Source organism: Pseudopodoces humilis, chromosome 3, assembly GCF_049639895.1.
Source record: "Pseudopodoces humilis isolate 2021_Gansu_Grassland_sample_001 chromosome 3, ASM4963989v1, whole genome shotgun sequence".
NCBI classification, from domain to species: Eukaryota; Metazoa; Chordata; class Aves; order Passeriformes; family Paridae; genus Pseudopodoces; species Pseudopodoces humilis.
In genome coordinates this window covers 88,607,603-88,632,602 of record NC_142202.1, presented here as the reverse complement: position 1 = coordinate 88,632,602, position 25,000 = coordinate 88,607,603, and the positions used below count along the sequence as shown (strand labels likewise).

The following is a 25,000-nucleotide window of genomic DNA, read 5'->3' as shown; positions in this document are numbered from 1 at the left end:
ACGGTGTAAGATTTCTGTCAATAATATACCCATATTTTAGGATGAAACTGCTCACACATATAGAATTCTTAGGCAGCCCATCAAGCTTCAGTACCACTCGTAAATTTGAAAGACTGTACAAAAGAAAAACAAAGTTCAAAGACTCATACTTTCAAATTCTTTCTTCCTAATTCCTTATAATTTAATCTCAGAATTGGAATTTTCCACAGTTCCACGATTTCACAGTTTTCCACTTAGAGATAATTTAATGGGAATTTTTCAGGCTGAAGATCAAACAGCGCTTTACCAGTACAGTTTTTAAAACATAAAACCGACATCTGACTTATTCAAAATGCGATTATCTTTTAGATTACCAAGAATCCACCAGCTTAATAAAAGCTCAGGTTAAGGAGCTCATATTTATTAGTATCATTGGGATAACTGCATCTGACTTTCTTTACTGGCTGGAAGAACTTTCAGTAGCAATTTTATTATCTGACCTAAATGTTCAAGTGATAAGCAAAACATGACTTCGCAAGTGACGGTTTAAACACTTCCTGTAGCCCATCATGCCTTAAGAGACATAACACGTTTTTAAAATAAAACTCTGGAGATGAAATGCTGGCCTGCTCTCTGCAAGGAAGAACTCCAGGGTAAAGAAGTCAGGATAATGACAGGGAAGAAATAAGAAGAAACTGAATATGAAGAGACATATGCCAAACAGGAACAGGCACACGGTTGGCAAATACGATCATCACTAGAGATTAATGCAACTCCAACCTGCATTAGTTTTAATAAAAAACTACTTTTCAAGCTGCTGCACTAGGTTAGCATTTAGCATTGCTGAACCTGGAGACAGCTGCGGTGCCAAATGAACAGAATTGAACAACACTGATCTCATTCTAAGCAGAAAATTATATGCTGGAAGATAGCAGCATAAAGGAAGCACCCAAAACAAGCAGTCAGAAAAATGGGGTACTCACTTCTGCAGCATGGTTTATTATCTGAGCAGGAAAAACCAGCTGCAGCCACTCAGTGTTTGGCTTCTTGGTAAAGCTTACACCATTCCCTTTCTGCATCCATCCACCTATATTAGTATGAAAGTCCTTAATGGCATATGTTAGAGGCAGTAATGCTTTATTTGGTCTGAAGACATGCAGTAGTCCACCAGTAAGGAACACCCTCTTTAGAGAACACACAGTAATGCACAAGTTTCTTGGAATTTAATCCCCAAGTTTCTGTCCAGAACAGAATCAAAATTTCTGTCATCTCATTTCGCTCGCTTTGCTTTTAGGATGCTTACAATGTCCCAAACTCAGCTGCCCAACATGTCTGCACACTCTTGTTAAAAAGAAACAACTTTACAGTAGTGCAATACCAAATTTTTACCAGTAGGTATCCCATTTTATCTGCTTATTCTTTGAGCAAGTATGTTGTCTGTAAATCTTCCATACCTTATTATTCCAAAAAGTTAATGTTCTGCTTGTGATTTGCTTACTGCTCATTCTTGGTTCCAAAACAACAGTGAATCAATGTAACATTGTATGTAGCCTTGCTCCCAAGGTAAGAGAAAGCACTATATACCATCCTACACTAAACATGGTAACCAGACAGCCTTTAGCTGATTTAAACACACAGATGAAAACTTTGTTCTATTTAAGCAAAAAAGCAAGTCACTCCCAGGTTCCATTTCAAGGTAAGACCAGAGAACCAAAGAAAGAGAACTACAAAAAATACGGTAACACAACTAACAAAGATACTGAAGATCAGAAGAAATTACAATGCAGGAAATCAAGTGCTAACAAATAATACATTTCAAAGGAGGTTGCTTTCTAAATCCAGACCACTGGACTGACATGGATCAGCTCTGTTGGGTTGACCACCAACGCTGCTCTATTACTGCTCTCCTCAGTTGGACAGGGGAGAGAAAAAGCAGTGAACAGCTTCTAGGTTGAGATAAGGGAAAGAAGGGATCCACTTTGTTATTTATTATTATTTATTGACACTTGCAAAAGAGTCTTGACTTGGGGAAATTAACTGAATTTATTACCAATTAAATCAGAGAAAGTTAATGAGAAATAAAACCAAACCTTAAAACCATCTTCCCACTCCTACCCCTCCCTTCCCCTCCCAGTCTTAATTTTTGTTGAGGGATCCATTCAGTGCGGTTATCTCGTGAGCAGCTGCGGTGGCAGCCACAGGTTGAGCTCTGGGAGCCCAAAGCAAGAGGCCGGGAATCGCTGACCCTTTGCACAACAAAGGGCCTGGGGACCTGTGGCCCAGCCAGGGCACCGGACACTCCAGGACAGCAGGAGCCCAGGGTTCCAGACTTTCCCCTGCTTAGAATGGGTGGGGATAAAAACACAGGGGGTCCTCTGCTCAGTGTTCCTCCTCAGGGGCACCACCTTGAGCTGCATTGGTTTTTATTTTGTTACTGGACCAAGATTAAATTATTTTCAGGACTGGTTCATCTGAGACCCTGCTGTGGGAAACCTGGGTTTGAGCCAGCTCAGTGCCTGGTGTGACTGTGTGATGTGGGGGTGCAGCTGTGAAGGAGCCTCGGTCCCAGCTCAGATATGTGAGTGTGACTGGCAGAGTGGCTCCTGCAGGGACGGGCAGTGACATTTTTTTAAAACTTTATTCCTGATTCTCTCCCTTGTTGTCCCATTGGAGGAGCCAGGCATTGAGGTTAGCCCATCACACATTGACTTTGCCACTTTCTCTCCTCTTCAGGAGAAGAACTCACACATTTCCCCGGCTCCAGCATAGGGTCCCTCCCACGACAGACAGTCCTCCATGAACTTTTCCTAAAGTGAGTTTTTCCCACAGACTCCAGTTCTCATAAAATGCTCCAGCATGGGTCCCTTCCTTCTTGTAGTTTCCAACACATTACGCTACAATACACGTGTAACCATTCTCTTGCTTCTGTGACCTTACTGAAACCCTGCCTTTGTCCTTAGTCTTTGCTGCTGCAAAATCTTATGTAGCCTTTTATGATTGTAAACAGCCATATGAGGATCCCTCCCTCCCTATTCCTCAACTTTCTCACCTGCTCTCCCTTTTTCTCTTTTAATTTATTCCAGCTACATGCTGTATTGTTTTTACTTACTTCATACTAGTACTCTTACACTAGCTTCCTTTCCAGTTACTTCAAGCTTAATTCTCTAGCTTGTCTCCTATCTCTCTCACATTGTCTCCTCTATTATCCCAACCTGTAGAAGCTGTTTAATGATAACTCAGGCAATGACCAATCAAGAGGTTTGAGGTTTTGTAGATTTTTTCTTTAAATAGTGCTCATTCACGCAATTCAATTCACATGGACTTACTTGCTCTTCAGGGAATTCATTCAACTAAGCTCTGGTGCCTTAGACATATGCTGGTTTCCTCTGCTCAAAAATTTTTGTTTCCTAAAAAGCAAACTAATAATATCCAGCCCAGAATTCACCCTTCTTTTCCTACTGTTCTTCCAATCCACTATCAGTTTTCTTTGCTTCAACTGTGTAAATTAATAACTTGAATATATCAGTGTCTGTTTAACCTGAAAAAACACAGGATGCTGGTTTTCAAAAAGTGCATTTGATAAACATGCAGGTTTTACCTCACATCTGGAAATATAAGCAAGATGAATGATGAAAAGAATGAGTAAGATACATGTTTTACAACTTAATGTGTTTGACATCTGTTGAAATCAGAATAGCATGTGTGGGTACACAAAAGACAGAATAAAATCAGAAGGCATCAGAAGCATCTTGTTATTTAAGAAACAAAGAAAGGCCTAGAAGAAGATGACAGTGTTGTTGTAAGAGGTACATTAAGAAAACTGGATTATTGTGCAAAACAAAGAACAGTGCAGTCTGGACCCTGTTGTGAGGGCAGGAAGGCCTTCCTATCCAGGATGAACAGGTTATTGTTTGGTACACTTGCAGAGAAAAATCAAGAACTTCTAAATACATTAACTGAGAGAAAGGATGGAGAAATCATAGGTTCAATACTTAACTGGAAAAGACCAAAGGTTACCAAAGCAAACCAACATATTAGAGATGGCACTGGAAAGCACTCATGGATATCTCCACAGGGAAGAGATCAACTAAACTGAAACTTTCAATGAGCAGATAATAGGAACACTTGGGTGACACTTGGGTAGGAGACATCTCCAGGACAGAATCCAAGGCTCAATGATGGCATTTAGGGGCAACTATGTTTTGCAGTGATCAGTTTCCTGACAAACAACAAATGGTAAAAACATTAACATGTACTACCACCATATACTGACACAACAGCTCACATCTACCTCCTACAGCTTGTAATCCAAGTGAGACAATGGCATGACATGACACAGGGCAATTCATGAAAGGGAAAGCAAAAGAATTATGAAGAACAATAAAAACAAAGTAAATACTAATTAAGAATTTCCAGGTGCAAGATCCTCACTATAGGGTGCAAAAGACTGACTTATTATGCACATGTACATATAAAGTAAGTAGTAGATACTATTACCTTTTCCCCACCTTTTCTGTCCCCTATGTAGCTTAAGCAACAGGCTTCCATACGTTCAGTTCCTGGGAAGAAAGCACTAGAGGGCTTTTGTACCCAACAGAACCCTTGAGTGATGAACCAGGGAATAGACGGCACCCAGAAAAGATGGTCAGTGGGTACAGGATATTCAACCACTTCAAATGAAGCAACATCAATAACCAAAGAAATTATGTATTTCAGCCTCCAAAGAAAATTTCTTCTCTTTACTAGCAGTAATTATTCCTCAAACATGTCTTCCCAGATCTTCTCAAAAAGGCATGTGCAGCATCATCCCTCAGTCTGATGTTCATGCAATTTACTAACACCATAGGGTTACTTCTAAAGTTCCACACAGAAATAATAACTTCAACATAAGTTATACCTCAATCCAAGCACATGAGAACAATCTCAAAATTTAGCTTTAAACATCAATACTCATGTTTTCTAATGACTGATTGCTTGCAAAATTGTAGTAAACAGTTGAAAGATATCCCTTTAAGAATGAAAACAAATGGACATTACACACTTGACTCTTTTCTCCTGCAGTTGTCAGGTACTTTTCTTAAAGTGATAGCAATAATGTTATGATAGCTGAGATTAGCTGGCACCTGAAAAGTCTTTTTTAAAGGTCTCCAATAAATTGTTACTGTAAAATGGTACTATTTTTCTTTCAGAACAACTCTTACAGTAAGATCATTATCTCAGCAGTAATGAGACTTGCCTCTGGACCAAACATCCCTTCCCAGTTCATGTACCTCAGGCCATAAGCATTTAAATCATGAAAGATGGGGAAGTTATAGAATTCAGAGGTCACAAGCTTATGGCCTTTACACTACTCAGCATTCAAATGAGGGACTAGATTCCTGAGGGCCTTTTGTCAGCCAGATGAAAAAACACCCTATAGACTACTACAGGCAATAAAGATGTCTCGCAGGTTATGAGACAGTTTTACCTTAATTCACTCACTTATCCAGTGGAAAGAAATGGATAGTGCATTGCTGTCTGGACTGAAAGCTCCTAGGACAAACACAGGGCCACACTGAAATTTGTAATGATTGAAATTATACCCTTATATTGAATTAATGAACAGAGATGGTGTTAAAAAAGTATCTGAAAATTCATGTCTTGGCAAGTGATCAGCTCAAAAACACTTTAGCCTTTCAAAATCTAAAATCACTTTTATTTTGACAACAGCATCATGCACAAAATGAAGCTGAGCGCAGAAGCAATACAATGCAGATACTCTCAGCAGATTCAGAGCTGAGAGAACTTGCTTTTACTAACCAGTATTGTGTTACTTAGCAAAACTTTTTAAGTTATAAACCATAACAGAAGAATTTTCCAATGTAGGGATAGGATAACACTATTAATACTACTTTTGTTAAGCTTTGGGAAAGGTTTTGATGTTGCCCTCTGTCTCTACCTGCTGGCAGAAATCCCAGAAGCCACCCGTGCAATAGAATTAGGAGTCAAGAATGTATTTTTGGATTTCACTGAAAAAAATATGTCATTTTTAATCGAGTAGCAAAAAGAAAAAACTTGCCCCAAATCCCTAATTTAATTCCTCTCATTCACACATCCATGAAACATTTATGTTTGAGCTCAGGAAAGCAACATAATACTCTCAAAGCAAAACCCCACAATATTCAAGTAACATTCAATTTGTTTTCCCTGGTAAATTGTATAGTGGACTAGCAAAGTATGATATGCCACTCAAAAAGTATGGATTAAATTTACCTGTTGCTATTCTTATTTTAAAAAGAACAAACATTTCTGTTAAATACTGCAATGTCAAATATGAAAAACAGTTCAAGCATTCAAATTCAAACAGAAAATTAGCTGTAGCATAGCAGGAAATTACTCTTAATGGTGTGACTGAAATTAAGCATTTTTCTCTGCATTTTCTCTGCCTTTTCCTTTAAAAATACAGTACTGTATAATTCTATTACCAGAATATGTTCAGCCTGAACAGAATCCTCTCACAAACCTGCTGGTCATGAAAAGATATCCTTGGAACAGCAGTGAAGCATATATCAGACATTTAGCTTCGGCATCTAGAACTTTTGCTACAGTCTTTCTTCATGCACAAACTCCACATACGCAGCCAAAATGTCTAATCAAAACCTTTTTCCTTACTTCACTGAAGAGACACCTAACAAGTCTGACTTAACACACACTTAATGATGAGGTTTTCACTGATTTTCCTCCTTAGGAATTTTAGTGGCATGTTTTAGAAAAGGTTCATTTTTTCTTTATTAGTTTTACCAGAAAGGTTCAGATTTTCTTATCTGTGCCTTCTGTTCTGAGCTAAGCAACATCTGAATTCATTATTTTTAATTGACATTTATTATCTTCTTAAACACAGTCATACTTAATTCCACCACTACTAGACTCTAATAGAACTAAGCACTTTCTATGGTGAAAGAAGAATATCAAACAATTTTGAAGTGGGTTCCTTGCCATAAAATATCAGTGAGGTAACAGCTCCCACAGCTCATCTCCAGAAGCTTCTGACACTTAAAATAGTTTTTATTTAACCCAAGCAAAGGAAGGAAAACATGAAGCTACTAGAGCTAAATTTCAGTTAAACTTTTCTACCCTGTTTAAATGAACATTGACAGTGTAGAGCAATATGAACATCATCTAAGGATGAAGAGAGAAAATGGAATTCGAATCTAGGGGAAGATGCTCAGGATAAAAAACACCAAACCTGTTTGAAAATTCAGTATTAGGTTTCAATGGAACAGCCTGAATTTGACACATTAATATATCCATCCACTTGGGACTGTAGCTAGAAGAAGGTGCTCTATAAAGAAGCCAAACCTCACACTGGATGAGTTTGGAAGTTAAATAAAAAGATCATGGAACTGAAATGCTGCAGTAAACCAAAATCCAAGGTACAACACACTCATTAGTATATCCCGGGAAGATCCACTTTTATAGGGCTGAAGACAGTAACATTTAGATAAACTACACAAATCCCCAGTGATCTGGAACATTCCTCAAAAGAGTGTGAGAGCTAAGTTAAGACTCAAGAAACAAATGCAGGTGAAAGATTAAAACAATAAATTGAACAGAGAGCACTGTAAGAAAAAGATAACAACTAAGTTGCATGTCCCATAAGACAAACAGAAAGATACCAAAGTGCCTTGGGATAGTGAACAATGTCACAAAATCCCACCCCATTCCACCAGGCGTCAAAAGCAACCAGCGGTGACTCCTCCTGTCTAAACTACACAATAAGCAACTCTAAATACAAGGTATAAAGAAAACAAAATATTTAGTAAAACAATCTCCATTTTCTAAGCATTCTGGAATAAACATGACAAAAATGGCCACATAGCATCTTGGAGAGTACTGAAACTGCCCACCTGCAGCACTTTAAAAGCCAACAGCTTCTGTATTTTGCGTGAAATGAAAAAAAAGTGCCACCATACATTAATATGATTCAATAAGAGAGACAAAAATATCTAAGTAGGTGTTCTCATCTAAGGTACAAGTGACCAGAAATCAGTATGGAAAGATCCAGCAGTCACAATTCCTCAGAATTTGAGGAAAAACAAAGTTGAGCAAAATCTATAAAAAATGTGGCTCCTGTAAAACAGGAACTCCTATTGCCAGTGTTGCTAAGGAGAAGAACAATTATCTAAAGATAGCTGGAAGAATAAACTTTCACCTGCTAACGTAAAGCATGAAGGCCAAGCATTTCATGGACTCTGGACAAAACCCTTGGTAGAAATTAAAATTTTTGTCCCCGTTCCCAAGATTGGAATTTCTAAAAAATTATGCTAAAATGCATGACCATGACTGCAGATTATGAAACATCCATTACAATTTATCCAACTAATATTTGTACTGAGGAAACCACTAAGGCTTGTAGCCCATGTCAAAAATAAAATCAAACAGAAGGAAAACACTCATCATTGTGATAAGAAAAATCATGTCTCTAGAATGCTTTGGGCGAAATTTTTATTATATTGGTTGGGAAGATGGGAAAAGGGCAAGAGAAATCAAATCACAAAGCTGTAAGACTTTGTGGTTATTTTTTTCCTAGATGAATTTTCTCTCCCTTTCCTAAAATAACCTAATGAGAAGATGCTATGTATAATACAACCCTGCATATCGACTTTATTAGTTTATTAATCTGCTATATGTAAGATGTTCTGTAGTAGTTCATAGTTCAGTGGCTTTTTGATAATCATGGAAGTATAGCTTAAGATAGATTTCAGATAGTCAAATAGTCAGTATTCCTAACTTAAAAATGTGAAAAAAATAATGCTAGAAAAAAGTATGCCTTAAAATTGTTCTGGAATTTGATTCTGATCAACTGTTAGAGAATAGTACAAATTATGAACAAAATGTCAACGGAAATTCACACTGCCAGAAACTAATGCAGGAAACTATCCCTCAGGATATTAATTTATATAAGGAAAGTGACCAAATTTATTTAAAATAAAGTGATCAAACACCAGAACCTGTCTGGAAATGCCAGATGTACTCAGTATTTCATTTAAGTCAAACTGGTGAAGTCCATCCTTGAGCCCAAGCTCTTGTCTTCATCCAGCTGTGTGTTGGGTCAAGCCTGCAACACAGCAACACTTCTCTCCAAGAAGAACCCTGGTTTTCTTCAGAAACTGAAGCATGGGAGAAGGAAGAGAGTAGCACTATACTCCAAGGAGTGGGCTGCCCTGTACAAGCAGGGGAAATCAGGCTATGTTGCTCACCCTGGACTACACCTGCCTCACAAGCAAGATACAAGAACACATCTACATGATAACTCAAATAACTGGAAGACAAACATTTCACCTAGAATTTCAGTTAGGTCACAGTTTTGTGCCTTTGACAGCTATAAAACACCTGCAGAGGTAATAACCTTAGCATATCATTGTATCTTTTCCTAATTTTCACTTCACTTTTTCATTTTAAACCAGTGTATGGACCTGAATTACCCTTTACTGAGTAATACCACAAGTGCTAAAGCTGCCCAGAAAAGCCTTCCAATAAATAAATTCTAACATAGCCTTCCAGTGTCTTACAGAATCTGTATATATATATTTAAATCACATATTTATTAGGATGGGAAACTTAATGCAACTTAAATGACCCAATTCGACGCATTCCAATTGTTGTCTTTTACCATGAAAGCAAGACACAAAATCCAACATTATAGCAAAACAATTTTACCTCAGAATTGTTAGTCAAGACTACTTTTAAAATCCACTACTTCATACAATTTTTTTACATTTTTTTCTTCAAAGTTGTTTTTATCATCTCCAAACATTTTGTTTCAGTTTATGGATATCACAGCAGTGAGTTTAAAAAACACAGGACAGTTGGCTGCAAATTGGTGCTCGCATCACTGTAAGGGCTGCTGCTCTTTAATCTCCTGCAGACTCCACAACTGAACAGTTTCACAATATAATCTCGGCACATCTGAACTATCTTCTGTGCAATTCTGTAAGGCTGAATAAAATGTCCACCATAATCATCTCATCTTTGGCCTGAGAACTTAGTGAGTCGTAGCTGATATAAATAAAAGTCCAAGTTTAAAGCTCCTAACACTAGTACACTCCATTCCAAAGTCTGAAGACTGTTATGAGAAGAAACAAGGGAACTCCATATTTAAAATTACAATCTGTTCAATCTTACAATCCTACCTTTTAAAATAAAAAGCATAAGTGAACTATGAACTGGCTAACCACAGTGTTCCAAAAGGATTGTAAATACAACTGACACAGAAGATCTCAGTTGCTGTTTAGTATAAAATTGGGAGAATCACTCTAACATAGATTGTTGGGTTTATTTACTGGATAATTTAACACATATATATGGATGGCAGACACCTACAGAGCCCTTCTGAACACATTAAATACAACGGCATCAAAATTGTGTCATTCTTAACAGAAGGTTTGCAGAAAGAGTGGAATTTCATTTTATTTTTCTTAAATACACCAACAGCATTTTCAGATGCTTATTATATGACTTTTATCTATCCGTTTTAACAGAATAAAACTTAAATAAAAGCCTCCAGAAGTCCTCACTTAATGTTCAATATTTTGTGCTTTCACAAGTTGCTTAGAACTAAAGTAACTGAGTATTTTTCATCTATTAAATTTGTATTTTCTTCACTTATTTTCTTCTCTATATCCATGTCTCTATTGCTACTCCTTTTTCCAGTTCCCCTACAATCTTCCCATTATTTTGTTCTCCTTTTTATAGCTTTCCTCCATTTTCTCTTCCCTTTTCTCCATTCTTCCTTCTCTCTAACTCTTTTTTCACCATAAAAAAACCCCCCAACCTTTAAATAAAGGGTATGAGAAGGGACAACATTGAAATGCCAAGAACAAGAAAGTTGCAGGCAAAAGTTCATAGAAGCTTCTAATTATTTTCTATTTGTCTCCAAATCAGGACATCTTAAGTGCTTGAATAGATGCAGAATTAACATTGAGTTGCTGCTTTGTGTCAAAACCAAGCTGCTCCATTTCCACTTTATGCTGAAAACATCTCCCACTTCCACCACAAGTAGCACTTGGATAACTTACAGTACAAACATTCGTTATAAAAAGCATTATATCAAAATATTTCTAGCAAAAACTTAGTCCTCTCTTCCCCCTTGCATCTGACGTATCTTTTCAGATTATTCATACACTTTAGAGCAGCAAGAGACTTTTCTTGCTGAACAGATGGTTTGTGTGTTCTAACAAGCTGGTAGTGCATGAACATCTTTTTGTCATGCACAACTCAACATAAACTACTGTATATCCAGGTTACCTCACAGTTTAGTCTGCAGAAAAAGAAGCGTAACAAAATAGGTAACATGAACACCTGTTTTCCCACATTCACTGCTGACCTCGGATCCCTTTGACACTGGTAAAAGCCCCTCTTTCCAGACTTATGCACAACCTGGTCTGTTGGTGTTTACACTAAACCATTTGCAGCAAGGAAAGAACAAACCAACCATTCCTGTAACAGCAGCCACAGCATCTGACAACCCCTAACAAATCAAATAGAATCAGGGCATGCTGCAATATGGTATTTACAAAGACAGAATGATATTTTTAAATAGGAGGGTAGGATCAGGAAAAAGAGTCCATGCAGGGTAAGAACTGGGTATGGCAGATTACCCAATGGCTTTTGAGCATAGTAATAAATTGATATAATTCATTTATTTACCTCGATCTAAGAGTATGAGGAAGGAGGATGTTATTTCAAATCTTACAATGGGCTAAATCCTACTACTTTACGTACAAGTATTAGTGAAATAATTGCAAATCTGTACCTGTGCAAAAGTTATAGCTCTACAGCCCTACGGAGACACCAGGATAATAAGCATCATTTACCAAAACTAATTCTCCATTTTCTTGTTGAACAGCTGTCTGAAGACAGGAAGGAGAAATGTCTCCTGGAATTTATTTCATCAGTCCTTAATCTGCCTTTCAAACAACAAAATAAGAGACAGTAAGTCACTTAAATTTCGTGCTGCTTCTTTCAGGAGAAATGGAGAAAAATCAGTTTAAGTTAAAAAGGGAAAGTCAGGGAACCAGCTCCACAGATGCAGCAAATCAGTGTAATCCTAAATATTTAGGAAGAACAATGTCTCACTCTTTCCCCAGCTAGAGCTCACACTCTGACCTCAGAGCAACCCTTGACAACATCAAAATGTCCTTTCCACAATCTCAAACAAGACAAAATGCAACAAGTTTGCTTAGAAATAATTAGAAAAATCAGCAATATAAGCATACATTAGCAGAAATACAAAGACAAAAATTTACACTGTGAGAGGTAAGTTAACTCAATTTTTCAATACCAAAAAGCCATTTTAAAACATACACAGTCCCTGATTTCATGGCAAGTTCTCTAACTTCAAGTATTTGAAAGAGAGCTTTGAAACATATACTTAAATCCCAGGGAACATTAAACTAGGGGATTTGTTTTCTTTCTCCAGTGCTCAAACCTCTTAGGAAAACTGTTTTTCCTTGATTTGCAACGCTGCTCTTTGGAAGTTGACTGATTATGAGCCAGGGGCTTTGATCCCTACTTCTGCTTTTGCTGAAGACATACCTGTCTTTACCAGTTAGCAAAGCTAAAATGCTTCTACTATAATACAAACAGACCTTTTTTTCCAGATCCAAAGCAGAGCAAAAAGGAGGAATGTGGGTTTTGATAAATCTTTTACAGACTAGCACATAGTATTATTTTTTCTAATAGTTTCACTGATTGCCAGAATTCAAATTATTTTATGAATCAAAAGCTTTTAACATTTTTTTTTTTACATCTGTCAATGTAACCCTTACAACAAGGGTTAGATGCTAGAATATCTGATGAGCAATTCAGCAGGTGCAGAGAAATTCTAAAACAGCAGTGACCTGCCCTGTGTCTTTCAGCCTTTGCATCATGCTAACCAAAGAACAATAAACAGGAATGCCCAATGCAAGCAGAGCATTTGAAGTTTTTAAGATGTCTTTGGTTATCTTATATGTAACTGTGTATGACCATCAAAACTTTGTACTATCATAATTAAGTGTGGATGATCTTCAATATTGGCATATTAGCATTATTAGAAGTTTCGCTTGGTAATTTTTTCAGTATTCAAACTAAAAAAATTCCCTTTCAACAGGAAAGGTTTTGAAATCAGGAATAGGCAGATATTATTTGAGGAAAGGTTTTTTGGGGGGGTGGGCGAGTTGCAGGTTTTTAATCTGCTGAAAGTCTTTAATAATTCTTCTAGGTTTTATTAGTTTCAGCCCTTTTTAGGATAAGGAAATAGCTGTAGTCATTTCCAGCAGGATTCTAATTAAAATACGACAGGATTTACAGAGGACTGTAATAACCAGGATTATTTTTGCCTGCAAATTTTAAAAATAATAATTTTGTATTAAAACTAATAAGAATACTTGACATTTCTTATGAAGCTCTTTTTATGTCAAGATCTCAAAGATTAGAATGAAATTCAGCATTAGTCTACATCTTCCAGATGGGAGTTTTAGAGCATATTCATTGAAGGTATGTAGTACAAGCCAAAACTCCAAGTACTATGCACGTCAGATCTTTACAGGAGTATTAAGGTTTTCCATTTTTCTGGTCAGACTGCACAATCTTATTTGTTTATACAGCAAAGATTAAACTGCAGCATCAGTAATGTTCTATACTTCACACTTAATTTTAAAAAACTGTCTGCTTCCTTGCTTATTGTGATACAGCGCACTGATACCCATCCAAGGAGTGAAAAATGCAAGCTGAAGACAAGATGAATGCACACCTTCACAATGCTTAGCAGGATCCACCTGCAAAACAGATTTTTTTTCTATTGTGTATGCACTCTTAACACCCCAAATCCCTGATGAAAACACTCTTCCTATTATCTATTTTCAAAATATTTTAAAGAAAATTGTATAGTCTAAGATCAGCTGTGACAACATGGTGTTTTCCTCTACATTCAGCAGTTTGTCGGAGACAAGATTTAGTTAAAGCAGTTAAAAACAGCTTATTTTTGAAAAGATACCCTAACCCTGAGGCACCAGATGACCCCAGTGAACCAGAAAACAACTACTTCATATAAGCAGCATTTGTAGCCTACAGTACAGCTACAAGGCACAGAAAGGTGTAACATATTTCCATTTTAATAAACCTCGGAGAGGAATTACCAAACAGCAGCTACATTTATGCCTTCTGAAGTGAGGCCCAAGACATCTCACACTCTGAGCTTGAAACCTGTGTCCTTGTGTCATGGTGGAGCTGTTTCACTCTCACGGCACTGCTTTGGTGGGTTAGGCAGATGTTTAGCCTTTATTGGAGTGTCATGTACAGGTCACTGCTGATCATATCAGATTTTATAGACTACTAAATAGCCCAGCATGCTCCAGCAAATCTTGTTGTCAGTATATATTGTCTGCATATTGCCTGAATGAGAAAAGTGTACATCCCATGAAGAAGAACTTGATGTATCTGTTGGACCCGACTAGCCCTTTCCCACAAGTTGCCAGGATATGAAGTTCTGCTTTGGCATGTGGAGCCCAACCATGCCACCTCCTGGTTAGGAATGGCCACTCAATTCTACACATTACACAGGTGTTCAGGGCTTAGGAAATTAACAGTTGACTGGAATTTTCTACTCAGCTGTCCAGGTATCCTGCCTTCTCTTGGTACTAATTACAAATATTAAGTTTTCCAAATTCTTGAATTTTAAAATGCTTACTTAGAGGTATAGGGGGAGATGGACAGTTACAGTAGTTGCATCTTGAATGTATACACCTAGGAGACTAAATTTGACATAAATTTACTAAAAGAATACCCAGGACAAGTAAAAAATATTCTTCTCCCTCAAGGAAAACATTCATGTCGCCAAAAAACCACCACTTTGTTGGTGAGGCTCTGGGCATCCAGATAAACCTCAGCAAATGCCTTTGACCTTCCCTTAAACAGACGGTACTAAATTCTGCTATTTGCACTGAACTGCACCTTTAGCAGCTTCACCGATTCAAACAGCACTATTTAAAGAGCAAAGCACCTTTTATTTCAAACCAGGGTATCAGAATCTAACCTTCAATTACTGCACTCATATTGTTGCCTCTTCACAAAACAATTTACTGTGTTTCAAAGTACATGTTCTCTAAGATAACAGATCAAATGGTCCTAAGCTGCTTCAGATGTCTCAAAGAATTTTATTAGTTTTATTTTTTTAAATCACATCTATAATTTCTTTTTTCTCTCCCCTGAAGCAAGCCTGCCTTTTATGACTAAAAAGCTGGGGTCAATATAAACATAACATTTGCTTTGTTATATTCATTCTAACATATTATAATATCTTGTTTTCCATAAATCCGGTTATCACTTGGGATTCACGTGCATTACATCCTGCAAGGCAAAAGCATGTCCTATTGGCCATACCAGTCAATAGATCATATTTGTACTACAAGGACTGCCTGATAGCCCACTAATGGCAACAGAAAAATTCCTACTAACTTTAGTCAGCTTTGAACCAAGTCCATAATGCTAGCACATCACTACTTCATGGAAATCCTAAGTATCTTGTATCATCTGGAGTTTGCACTTTTTTATTGAAAAGGCTCCAAATGATCAATACAAATCTAGTTTCTAATGAAACCAAGGTACCTAAAATACACGCTCTGAATATTAGCGTGTTTCCTGAGTCAATCTACTGGGAGTTTACAGTGCATTTCTTGAGACAGCAAAACAAACAATGATTAATACCAACTATCTTGTGAATACAGATTTCTTCTCACCTGATGTAAACATCAGGAATAAAAGAAACAAGCAGCAGGATAGTGACTGCTCACAGATTAATATTAATGTATGAATTTATGGTAATGTTTTACACTAATCTTATTTTAGCCCAAAGTGAACTCATAAATTTGCAAGCATATTTTCACAAGTATTTTTCAATGAAAAAATTTATAAAAATTAAAAAGTATCAGAGGTGTGGCTTTAGCGGGTCATAGGCTTGATCAACAGCCTTTCATATCTAGGGCTAAGGATATGATTGTCATATTCTGTATTTTCAAGACAAATAATTTTCATATAACAATCTTACTATTATCCCAGGTTTTTAACAGAAACACAGACTCATGAACTGAAGTTGCCTTCCTGTATGGAAAGAAAATCAATCTCCGATAGTCCAAAGAAAACCCAATCCCACATATGACAGTGTATTAGTTGAAATCCTGAATGTAAGACAGAAAAAACTTGCATTATGTCAACAGTTTTCTACTAGACAGAACTACTACTGTAGGCTTGTATGAAAGACCCTACTAATGCTCACTGAGTGCAAAGGCTAATCTTTTGAGTAATCATGTCCCATCCTACAAGAAGCCTGTATAGGGATGATAGCTGAGCTATATGAATCTGATTTACACAACTTGGAGATTTAACGAACTCTGCTATGCCACATGGAATGATCTAGGAACTTAACTCAAGATTAAAGTTAAAGGCCTGATTCTCATTGCCTTCAGAATGCCAGCTGAAATTCTGAGGTCAATTGCACTGTCATTATAGAGAGAGAAATTAGCTACCTCATTACCCTAGTAATACTCATATTTCCATGGGGAGAGATGCTCTCATTTTGGCCAGCTCTTTCCAATAGGTCTTTTTCCTTTATGTTTATATTACAAAACACAGAGCTGGCTTGAAGAACATACTACGCAAGATACTCCAAAGCCGCACGCATATAAATTAACACACACACACACATAAATAATTTGCTTGACCCCAAAAAGTACATAGACAATTAGCTGACACTTTAGCCTATTAAATGGAATGCTAATATAAAACCAGTTTTGAACTATCAAGCAGTTCCAGCTGGTTGTATCTTTCTATGTCATCCACACCTTCACAGCTAAAGTGACACACTTATTTTCATATTCATAATCACAGACATCTTGCAATAAATATTTACAAACATGCAAAAATAACACATATAAGGAGCTGGTAGCTTCCATGGTAGGGAGCAGCACTAGAAAAGAGAGGCTCTCAGCTCTCCCTGGAGCTCTAGAGTATACTGCAATATAAGCACAAGCTGGGTACAAAAGGTACTGCTCAAGAACATGCTCTTCACTTCTCACATTTTTTATACAGCCAAGCATTATCTGACCCCATACATTTTATCAGGACATCTCCTAACTAAAAGCAGAACAATCCTACCTGAGAAAATAACTACTGGTAACCAGTATACAATAAAACAGTTTAAAACTATACATGAAACAGGGACACTCTTCCAACTCTTATAACAGCCTAGTACACAAAATGGTTCACTTTTGGCCTTTACAATAGATGGAGATCAACCTATTCTTTAGAGTTCAACTGCCCATTACAATTAAAAGGTACTTATTTTTCATTACTGAATGGATTATATTCTCAAAATAAGTATGTTCAACGCATTTTTCAAAAGTTTGAAAAAACTCAGGCTGAGGCAAATATCACCAGCCACTCACAAGTTCTTCTAGTAGATGACTTACCAATTACTTTTCCATTTCTAATAGTGGAACAGTCATGTAGGATCTACTTCTACATGAAACAGGTTATGACCCATGGGGAAATCAAGTAGCTTCTGATTAAGGCACTCAATTAGCCATTTAGAAACAAGGTTTTTTTGTCAGAAACCACAAGAGATTCCCTCACTGATTTTTAAAGAAATTGGTTTTTTTCTCCACACTTTGTATTTAAATAGCACTGGTACCTTTTTCCTCACCTTTCTTTATGTTGTTCGGTAAGGATGCAAATACTCTGCCAAAGGAAATGTCCCTTTCCTGGGGATTTCACCAGACCAGATAAGAACTAAAGTAAGTGATTTCTAGTCAACCCTTAATGGTGAGGGATAAATAGCTACTGATTCACGTATGCATCTGACACAGGTCAGTGTGAAGGACACAGACCTACATGTTGAAAACGTAAATAATATGTTGGTTTTGATGTTGGTTAAGTACACCAAAACATACAAACAAAAAAACTACACAACAGAATCAAACAAACAAACAAAAATTATTGGGGAAAAATGGGCAGTCTTATCTTTACAAGTAAATCTACTGTCGCAAATCAGAAGCATTTTTCTGGAATACTTATCGCTTGTGTGCCTTTCTGTGTTTCTCACAGCAACACAACTCTTCTCAACCTCAGGTTTAGCAGCCAACATGAAACAACACAGCACTTTCAAGTAAGAGTGAATGCTTGAGGCTCTGAGCTCCAAAGCAAATCCACACTTACGTGTTTTATACAAAAAGTACTGGCAATCAAAAACGCTTAGGACAACATATAAAGAACACCTGGCTGGCATCGTTAGGGAGGTAGCTGACTGCACATCACATTTTAAAGAACAGAAACCCAGAGTCTGGAAACAATGTTTCATCATGGATATAACATGGAAATCATTCACTACCACAGAGATCCTCGCACCAGGATCCCATTTTCTTCTGGCACCCAAAAATAAAAAGTTCGGCCCATTCTATAAATTTTCTTTCTATTTATACCAAACGGAAGCCATTAATTTTAATTTTCTTAAAAATATGTAAGTATATTTAGAATGTTACTACTTTGTTACCTTGGTTAAGTGTTTTAACAGTCATCATTATGTTAGACTCTAAAACAAATCTCTAGAAAGCTTGACAGATGGTGTTTTGAAAGATAATGCCAGGTACCTGGTGTGAATCTGACAATAGCATTCTCTCAGACAACTCACCTTCATCTTTTAAAAAATCCAGTGAAATAATGCACAGTCCTATTTATGCTAAGAACGAATGAGAAAACTGTTCACTTATTCAATCTCACAGTTGCTCAAAATACAACTTATGCAGGAAATTGATGCCTAGAAAAAACAATTTTATTTTCCTTTTTTTTTTTTACATTTCTTTGCCTACTTTCAGTTTTGTCCTTTCTGCATTTTCCTCCTTTCGTCCCCGCCCCCACACACACACTCTCAGTGGATACTTCCCCCCTCTGGGAAAAGACCGAACTGCAAGTTTCAAAAAATATATTCCTCTAAGAAATAAGGACTTTGTTTATGGCATGATTATTAGAAAAACAACTGTAAAAAGCAGCATGGCTGCCCCTCTAGCAGCAAGACAGCTGTGACAAAAGAGTACTAGACGGGTCTATATTCATACTGAAATTCACTATGAATTTCAAAGCTATCAAACAGGAGCACTCCAACAAAACCTGGACTCGGTACCTTCATTCACAATCAATAGAACATACATTAAGGAAAGACTCTATAATAACTGCTGACAGAGGAAAAACACTTACTGCTTGGCATGGTAAATCTGAATTAGTTATTATTTTCTTTAAGTCATAAACAGAACTTGGGAAATTATTTGCCAGCTCTAAATACGAGTTTATTTGAATGCGTGACTCTCAAGGGCCTGACCATACATTTCTTTGCTTTAGTCTCATTTAAGAGCTTGATAGGTTATCTTGATTTATGCATCATTCTTAATTACTTCTTTTCAACACTAAGTTCCAAGTTTAACAGGATTTTTTAAAAATACTAACAAAAATCTAAGAAAAAAAACATGTATAATAGGAACTTAATAGATTACACTTCGGCAAAAGTTGAAGCTCCGTACCACGAGGTCTGCACTCAACCACTATATTGAGCAGTTATCCAAAGAGAGACTAAATTATAAACTTTCTAAAGAATCTCGAGGTGAGGCCCTACTAAACCTCTCGTCCAACTAAAGCAAGAAAAGCAGGGAAAATTACACTGAGTAACAAAATGTTATAACCAGTGTATTCTGATCCCCCGCACAAAACCAAGAGGAAATCATCATGTCCTGGATGAAACTGTCATGAAACTGATAAGCTACATCCAACCAATGTCTGATATCGCGCAGTCGACTAAAACAGCGCCGCATTAACGGCATAATAGTATTACCATATAAACCTTATTCCTTCGGCGTGGAAAACAGGATATAATGAGTGTAACGAGACACCAGGATCTGTCTTTGTGTAAGTGAGCCCGGGAACCAGGGGAGCGCTTCCCGCAGAGGCGAACCAGCCGCGGCACAGCCGACGCACGGCGCCGAGAGCGGTCGGCGGGGAGCGGGGCACTGGCCGCCGGGGGCTGCTGTCGGACGGGTCCCTCGGCGCCCGCGCCCCCGGACCGCCCCCCCCCCCGGCCCACGCGCGGCCGGCTCCCGCCGCGGGCCGCTCCGCCGCCCGCCCGCCCGGTGACCGTGTCAAACGGCCGGGGCCGCCGGGCGCCGACCGCGAGGAGCGCGCCCCGGCCGGGGGAGCGCGGAGCGGAGCCTCACCGTCTTCCAGGAGGCGCATCGCGTGAACAAAGCAGGGATCCAGGCTATCTTTCTCGGCCATCAGCTCGGGCAGGGACTTGTCCTGCTCCCTCGCCGCGGGCACGCCGCGCGGGCTGCGCGGGATGTCGGGCTCGCCGCCCTCGGCCGCCCGCTCGCCGCTGGCCGCGCCGGGGCCGCCCCGCAGGTGCCGCCGCCCCCCCCGCGGCGGGCGCTGCCCCGGCCCCGCCTTCCCCTCGCGCCGCGCGGGGGCGGGCACGGGCGCGGGTCGCCGCGCGCCGCTGCTCGCGCGCCTTCGCCCCCGCGCCTCCTCCTCCCGCCACTGAGCGACCCTCCGCCACCCGCGGCCTTAAGTAGGGAGGCGGAGCCAGCCGGACCCCGCCCCCGCCGCTCCCATTGGCGGCTACGCCCCGCCGGGGGAGACTCGCCGCGCCATTGGCTGTCGCCAGGGGGAGGCCCGCGGGCGGCGGGGCCGGAGCGAGGGGCGTGCGTGAAGGTGTGTGCGCGTGCCTGTCTCTGTGTGTCTGTGCGTCTGTCTGTCTGTCTGTCTGCCTGTTTCTCTCTGTCTGTCTGTCTGTTCGTCTGTCTGTATGTTTGTGTGCTTGTCTCTGTGTAGTCTGTGTCGGGCTTTAGGGCTGGTATTCCCTAATTTACTGCTCCCACTAAAACCACGGTGCCACTCGCTCCCCCCACCCTTTTTCCCCTTCGCCGTGGCAGGCTAGAGAGGAGAATTGGAGGAATCGAAGGTAAAGATCACGGGTTAGGATAAGTACAATATACTGGAAACAGCAATGAGATAAGAAAATGAACGGTAACAGCAATGATGTTGGTAACAAAAGTGTTCGAGAGAGACAAGTGATTCTTATGCAAAATGTTCATAATCGGGGTTACCCTACTGCTCCCACCCCGCGCTTACTGGACCACAAGGAGCCTCTTCTCTAAGGCAGAGACTCCCTCCTCCCATAACCCCAGCGCCGGCAATGGCCTGAGGTGATAGCAGAACAACCTCTGGGTCCTGGCCATGCCCTCTCCTGGCTACGGCAAAAATTAACTCTGTCTAGGCAGGAACCAGGACAGTCTGTGTGTCTGTCACTGTGCGAGTGCCTGTGTGTGTCCGTGTGTCTGTCCGTGTGCAGCTGTGTGTGCCAGTGTGTGTGTGTCCGCGGGAGTGCGAGCACGTGTGCTGCCTGCGCGTGTGGTGCCTGTGCGCGTACGCGTGCCCGTGGGCGGCTGTGCGTGTGGGAGCGCGGGCGCGTGTCCGTGTGTGCGTGGAACTGAGTGTGTATGAGAGAGAGCGCGCTGCGCGGCAGAGGCTGTGCTGCGGTATTTTCTGTGAGTCTGGGGGTTGTGTCTGTGCCCCTGTGCCCGTTTGCCCACGCGTGTCTCAGCACGCCTGTGCCGCCGGTGTGGCACGCCGCTTATCTCCGGGCTGCCCGTGCAGCCGTGTCCCTGCCCGCAGCTCTGTTCCGCCCTGGGGGTGCCCCGGCCCGTCCCGCCGGCCCGCAGCGCTCGCCGGGCGCTGCCCGCGGTGCTGAAGCCCGCCGGCGGCGGCACTGCCCGGCTCTCGGGGCGCTGCTCCCTTCCTCGCCGCCCCGGCCCCCTGCGCAGCCCGCGGTGCCTCCCCCGCGCTCCCCGGGCTCCTCGGCCCCCCGGGGTCCGGGGAGACGCCTCGCTAAAGCGGTGCTGCATCGGCGGCGTGGCCGTGCTGGAGCTGCCAGACAGCTTCTCCCGTGAGGATATGATCAGAGCATCAGCGCCCGGGCACCGCTGCTGACAGACCGCGCCGAAGATGTCTGCCCGCGCCTGCTGCGCCCAGCTGGAGAGGGCGCAGGCACGGGCCTGGAGGTCCTGAGGGAAAAGGGCGATCTCTGTTGAGGAATGCCGTGTTGCAGCTCCCAGGCCCCGCCTGACAGAACTACAACTATTATGCAATTAAAGTGTCTACAGCTGGGGTAAATAAATTCGATTCTAATTAGAGTTTAGCGTTAAGTATACATTTACTTTTGGTTATATTTATTCAGGATTTTCCCCCAACCGACCATACAGTAATGTGTTTTGATTTTGAAAGTAAACAAAAGATGCCTAACTCAACTCATTAAAACTGCCTTTGTGGGACCTCAAGAACAAGCAGTCTATGGCACCATGCAACATTTTGTGCTCAACCCCTATGTCACATTCCTTCTTAGTAGGTACCACTAATACTACTAACTTAGTATTTATTTTAATGAAATAGACAGCAGTTGCAATAATACATTTGTGAATGGCCTAGTACTGTTAATTTCAAGGGTTTTTTAGTTGTGGTGTTTAGATTTTGTTTGTGGTTTTGTTTTGGTTGGGGGGAATTGGCAGAGGAAGAAGGAATGAAGAAACATAGAAATCAAAGCAAAATCTTTATAATGGTATCCACAAGATTTTGAATGTGTTGTACAGACATTGGATAAAAATTTGGTCTATGTTGTTTTCAAAGTCCTAAGATACATACAGACAACATTTATGCAATTTCCACTCAGCATGCAGATAATCGAGGAAATGTATGTGTTTACAAAAACATATAGAGAACGTCAATGACTGATGCCTTATGCTGTAGTATTTCCAGAAGTGAGGGATGAAATATGCAAGAACCAATCTCCCTGCTGAGAAAGAATAGGAGTAGGAAAATAGTTGATTTTAGCAAACTTACAAAACACTGAAGAAGCAGAGAAGACTGATGGCAGAATTGAAATGTTTAATAGTCAATCAGCTTTTTTCTACAAATTGTGTGTGGGGATAAAGGGAAGACATAAGTTCTTCTCAAAAAAATAAACAAATAAAACAAAGAAAAGCACAGAACTAAGATAGTTTATTAATAATTTACCCTGATTCAATTTACCGCATGAATAGTTCTCCTTTCCCGTTTAACAGCGTAGGAAGAACTGGCAGTGTTTGCAACACAGCTCAGGTCTGTCTTGCTCAAGAGATCACCTGTGTCATCAGATTGTATTTCTGCACCTCTGTTTTTCAAAGTAATCAGGCTGGTGCTCCTCAGTTCACAAAGAGAGAAGAACAATGATAGGTGTGTTCTCTTAAAGCAGCTTTAAGATGAATGTAAGCCATCCTGTCAGAGAGTAATCCTGGTCTGAGAGCTTTCAAAACATACCATATGGTCATGTATATGGAAAATTAATTTTGGGGGTTTCCCAACTGGGGTGTTATAAGAATAATGTTACTTTAGTCTGTTTAATTACTACTTAACCTTACTTAATTACTGTACTTAACCTACTTAGATAACAAGAAGTTTTTATTTGAAGTTTATTAAACAGTTGAAATTTCTAAATTCAGTAAACTGGGTTTTTTTCTGGTCAAAGGAGTAGACAGCAGGTTTCACTACACATCTTTTTACAGCAAACTAGCTGACAGAAACAAGCTCCCCATAAGTTCGTTTTTGAAAACTTACGAAGTTAAATTGACTTTCAGTGATACTTAGGTTGGAAAGCCATTGAGATACCTTTCTGAATTTTTACCTTATACCTCATTAATTAAAAAAAGGCACTAAAATCTGTCAGACGGGAAATATAGACCTCTAAGGACATCAAATTGCTAGTTGGAGATCAATTTTTTTCACAGCTACTAAAAGCCAAAGACACATTTTACAACTCTTTAGTTTGAACTGTCAAGCTAAACTGAAGTTTATCTGAACTATATTTTATTGCTAGGTCTGATAATGAAGTGGATCACAGCACACCAGATTACAGTTTATTCAAAGACAAAACAGGTAACAATCATTATGTATTTTTGCCAGTGCTATCCAAATACATTGTATTATCATGTGGAAATGAAGTCAAAAGGCAGCAGATGCAAACAATTGAAGGAAAAACTCCAAACTTTGCACATGCTTATTCAAAAATTATTAAATCTTTTAAGAATATGCAGTAGAATGAATGGTCAGTGTGAGCACAATTACAATGAATTACTCTTCTGACATGTCACAATAAAGTTGATACAATAATTTAAATGAATATTAACTATGTATGTGTGAGTATACATAGGACCTCATATGTCAAAAAATTGGAATAGTCAAGAGTTTTCTATTTCATAAATTCAATTTGCTTTCAAATTTCGTTACTGGTTCATTTGCTTTATGTATGGGTAAGGGTTCCTAAACTGCAGATGAGCATTAAAAAAAAAGTAAAAAAATAGGGACTTTCTTCTATAATCTAAGTATTAGATTAGTTCATCTCCTTCTCTGAAAGTAGAATTATAATTGACAATATAAGTAATAAAGAAGCAGCAGTACATGTGCAAAAAAGAAAAAGGCCCCACCTCCTTTACTGTAGTTTACTTAATTCCTTCTTTGAATATAGTCTGTACCCAGGCTCCATCTGATCTCTGCAAGCTGTCCTGTGGATATCAGTTCTTGCACCTTGTGGTTCATGATTTGATTGTGGGGTAACTGAACATGCTCAAAGCTTGTTTCCATGTAACAACACTCACATGATGTACTGGGCTTTGGCCAGCGCTGCGTCCAGGTGGAAGTGACTACACCCTCCCCTTGTACAGGCCAGCCCTGGAGACTCTCACTGTCAACAACTTGCCATATAATCCAGAAAGGAACTGTGCATCAGCAAGTGCACAAGTCACTGTAGATCACCTTCAGACTACCCTAGACACAGCAAAAGACTCAGCTGTATATGGTCCAACACACAGATGGTTGATCTCTGTGATAAGTCCCTGATTTCAACAGGGTTTTTTGTCTCTCCACTCATACAACTGAA

The 25,000-nt window shown here is 39.7% G+C and overlaps 1 protein-coding gene across 1 annotated transcript in view; it reads right to left on the bottom strand.

Moving 5' to 3' along the window:
* Positions 1-20,326, bottom strand: part of KHDRBS2 (KH RNA binding domain containing, signal transduction associated 2) — a 312,149-nt gene extending 291,823 nt beyond the window's left edge. Inside the window, exon 1 of the mRNA XM_005518121.3 lies at positions 20,253-20,326. Within this exon, the coding sequence (XP_005518178.2) occupies positions 20,253-20,313 (61 nt within the window). The 5' untranslated portion in view covers positions 20,314-20,326. The remainder of the gene's footprint in view (positions 1-20,252) is intronic.
* Positions 20,327-25,000: the final 4,674 nt, after the last annotated feature.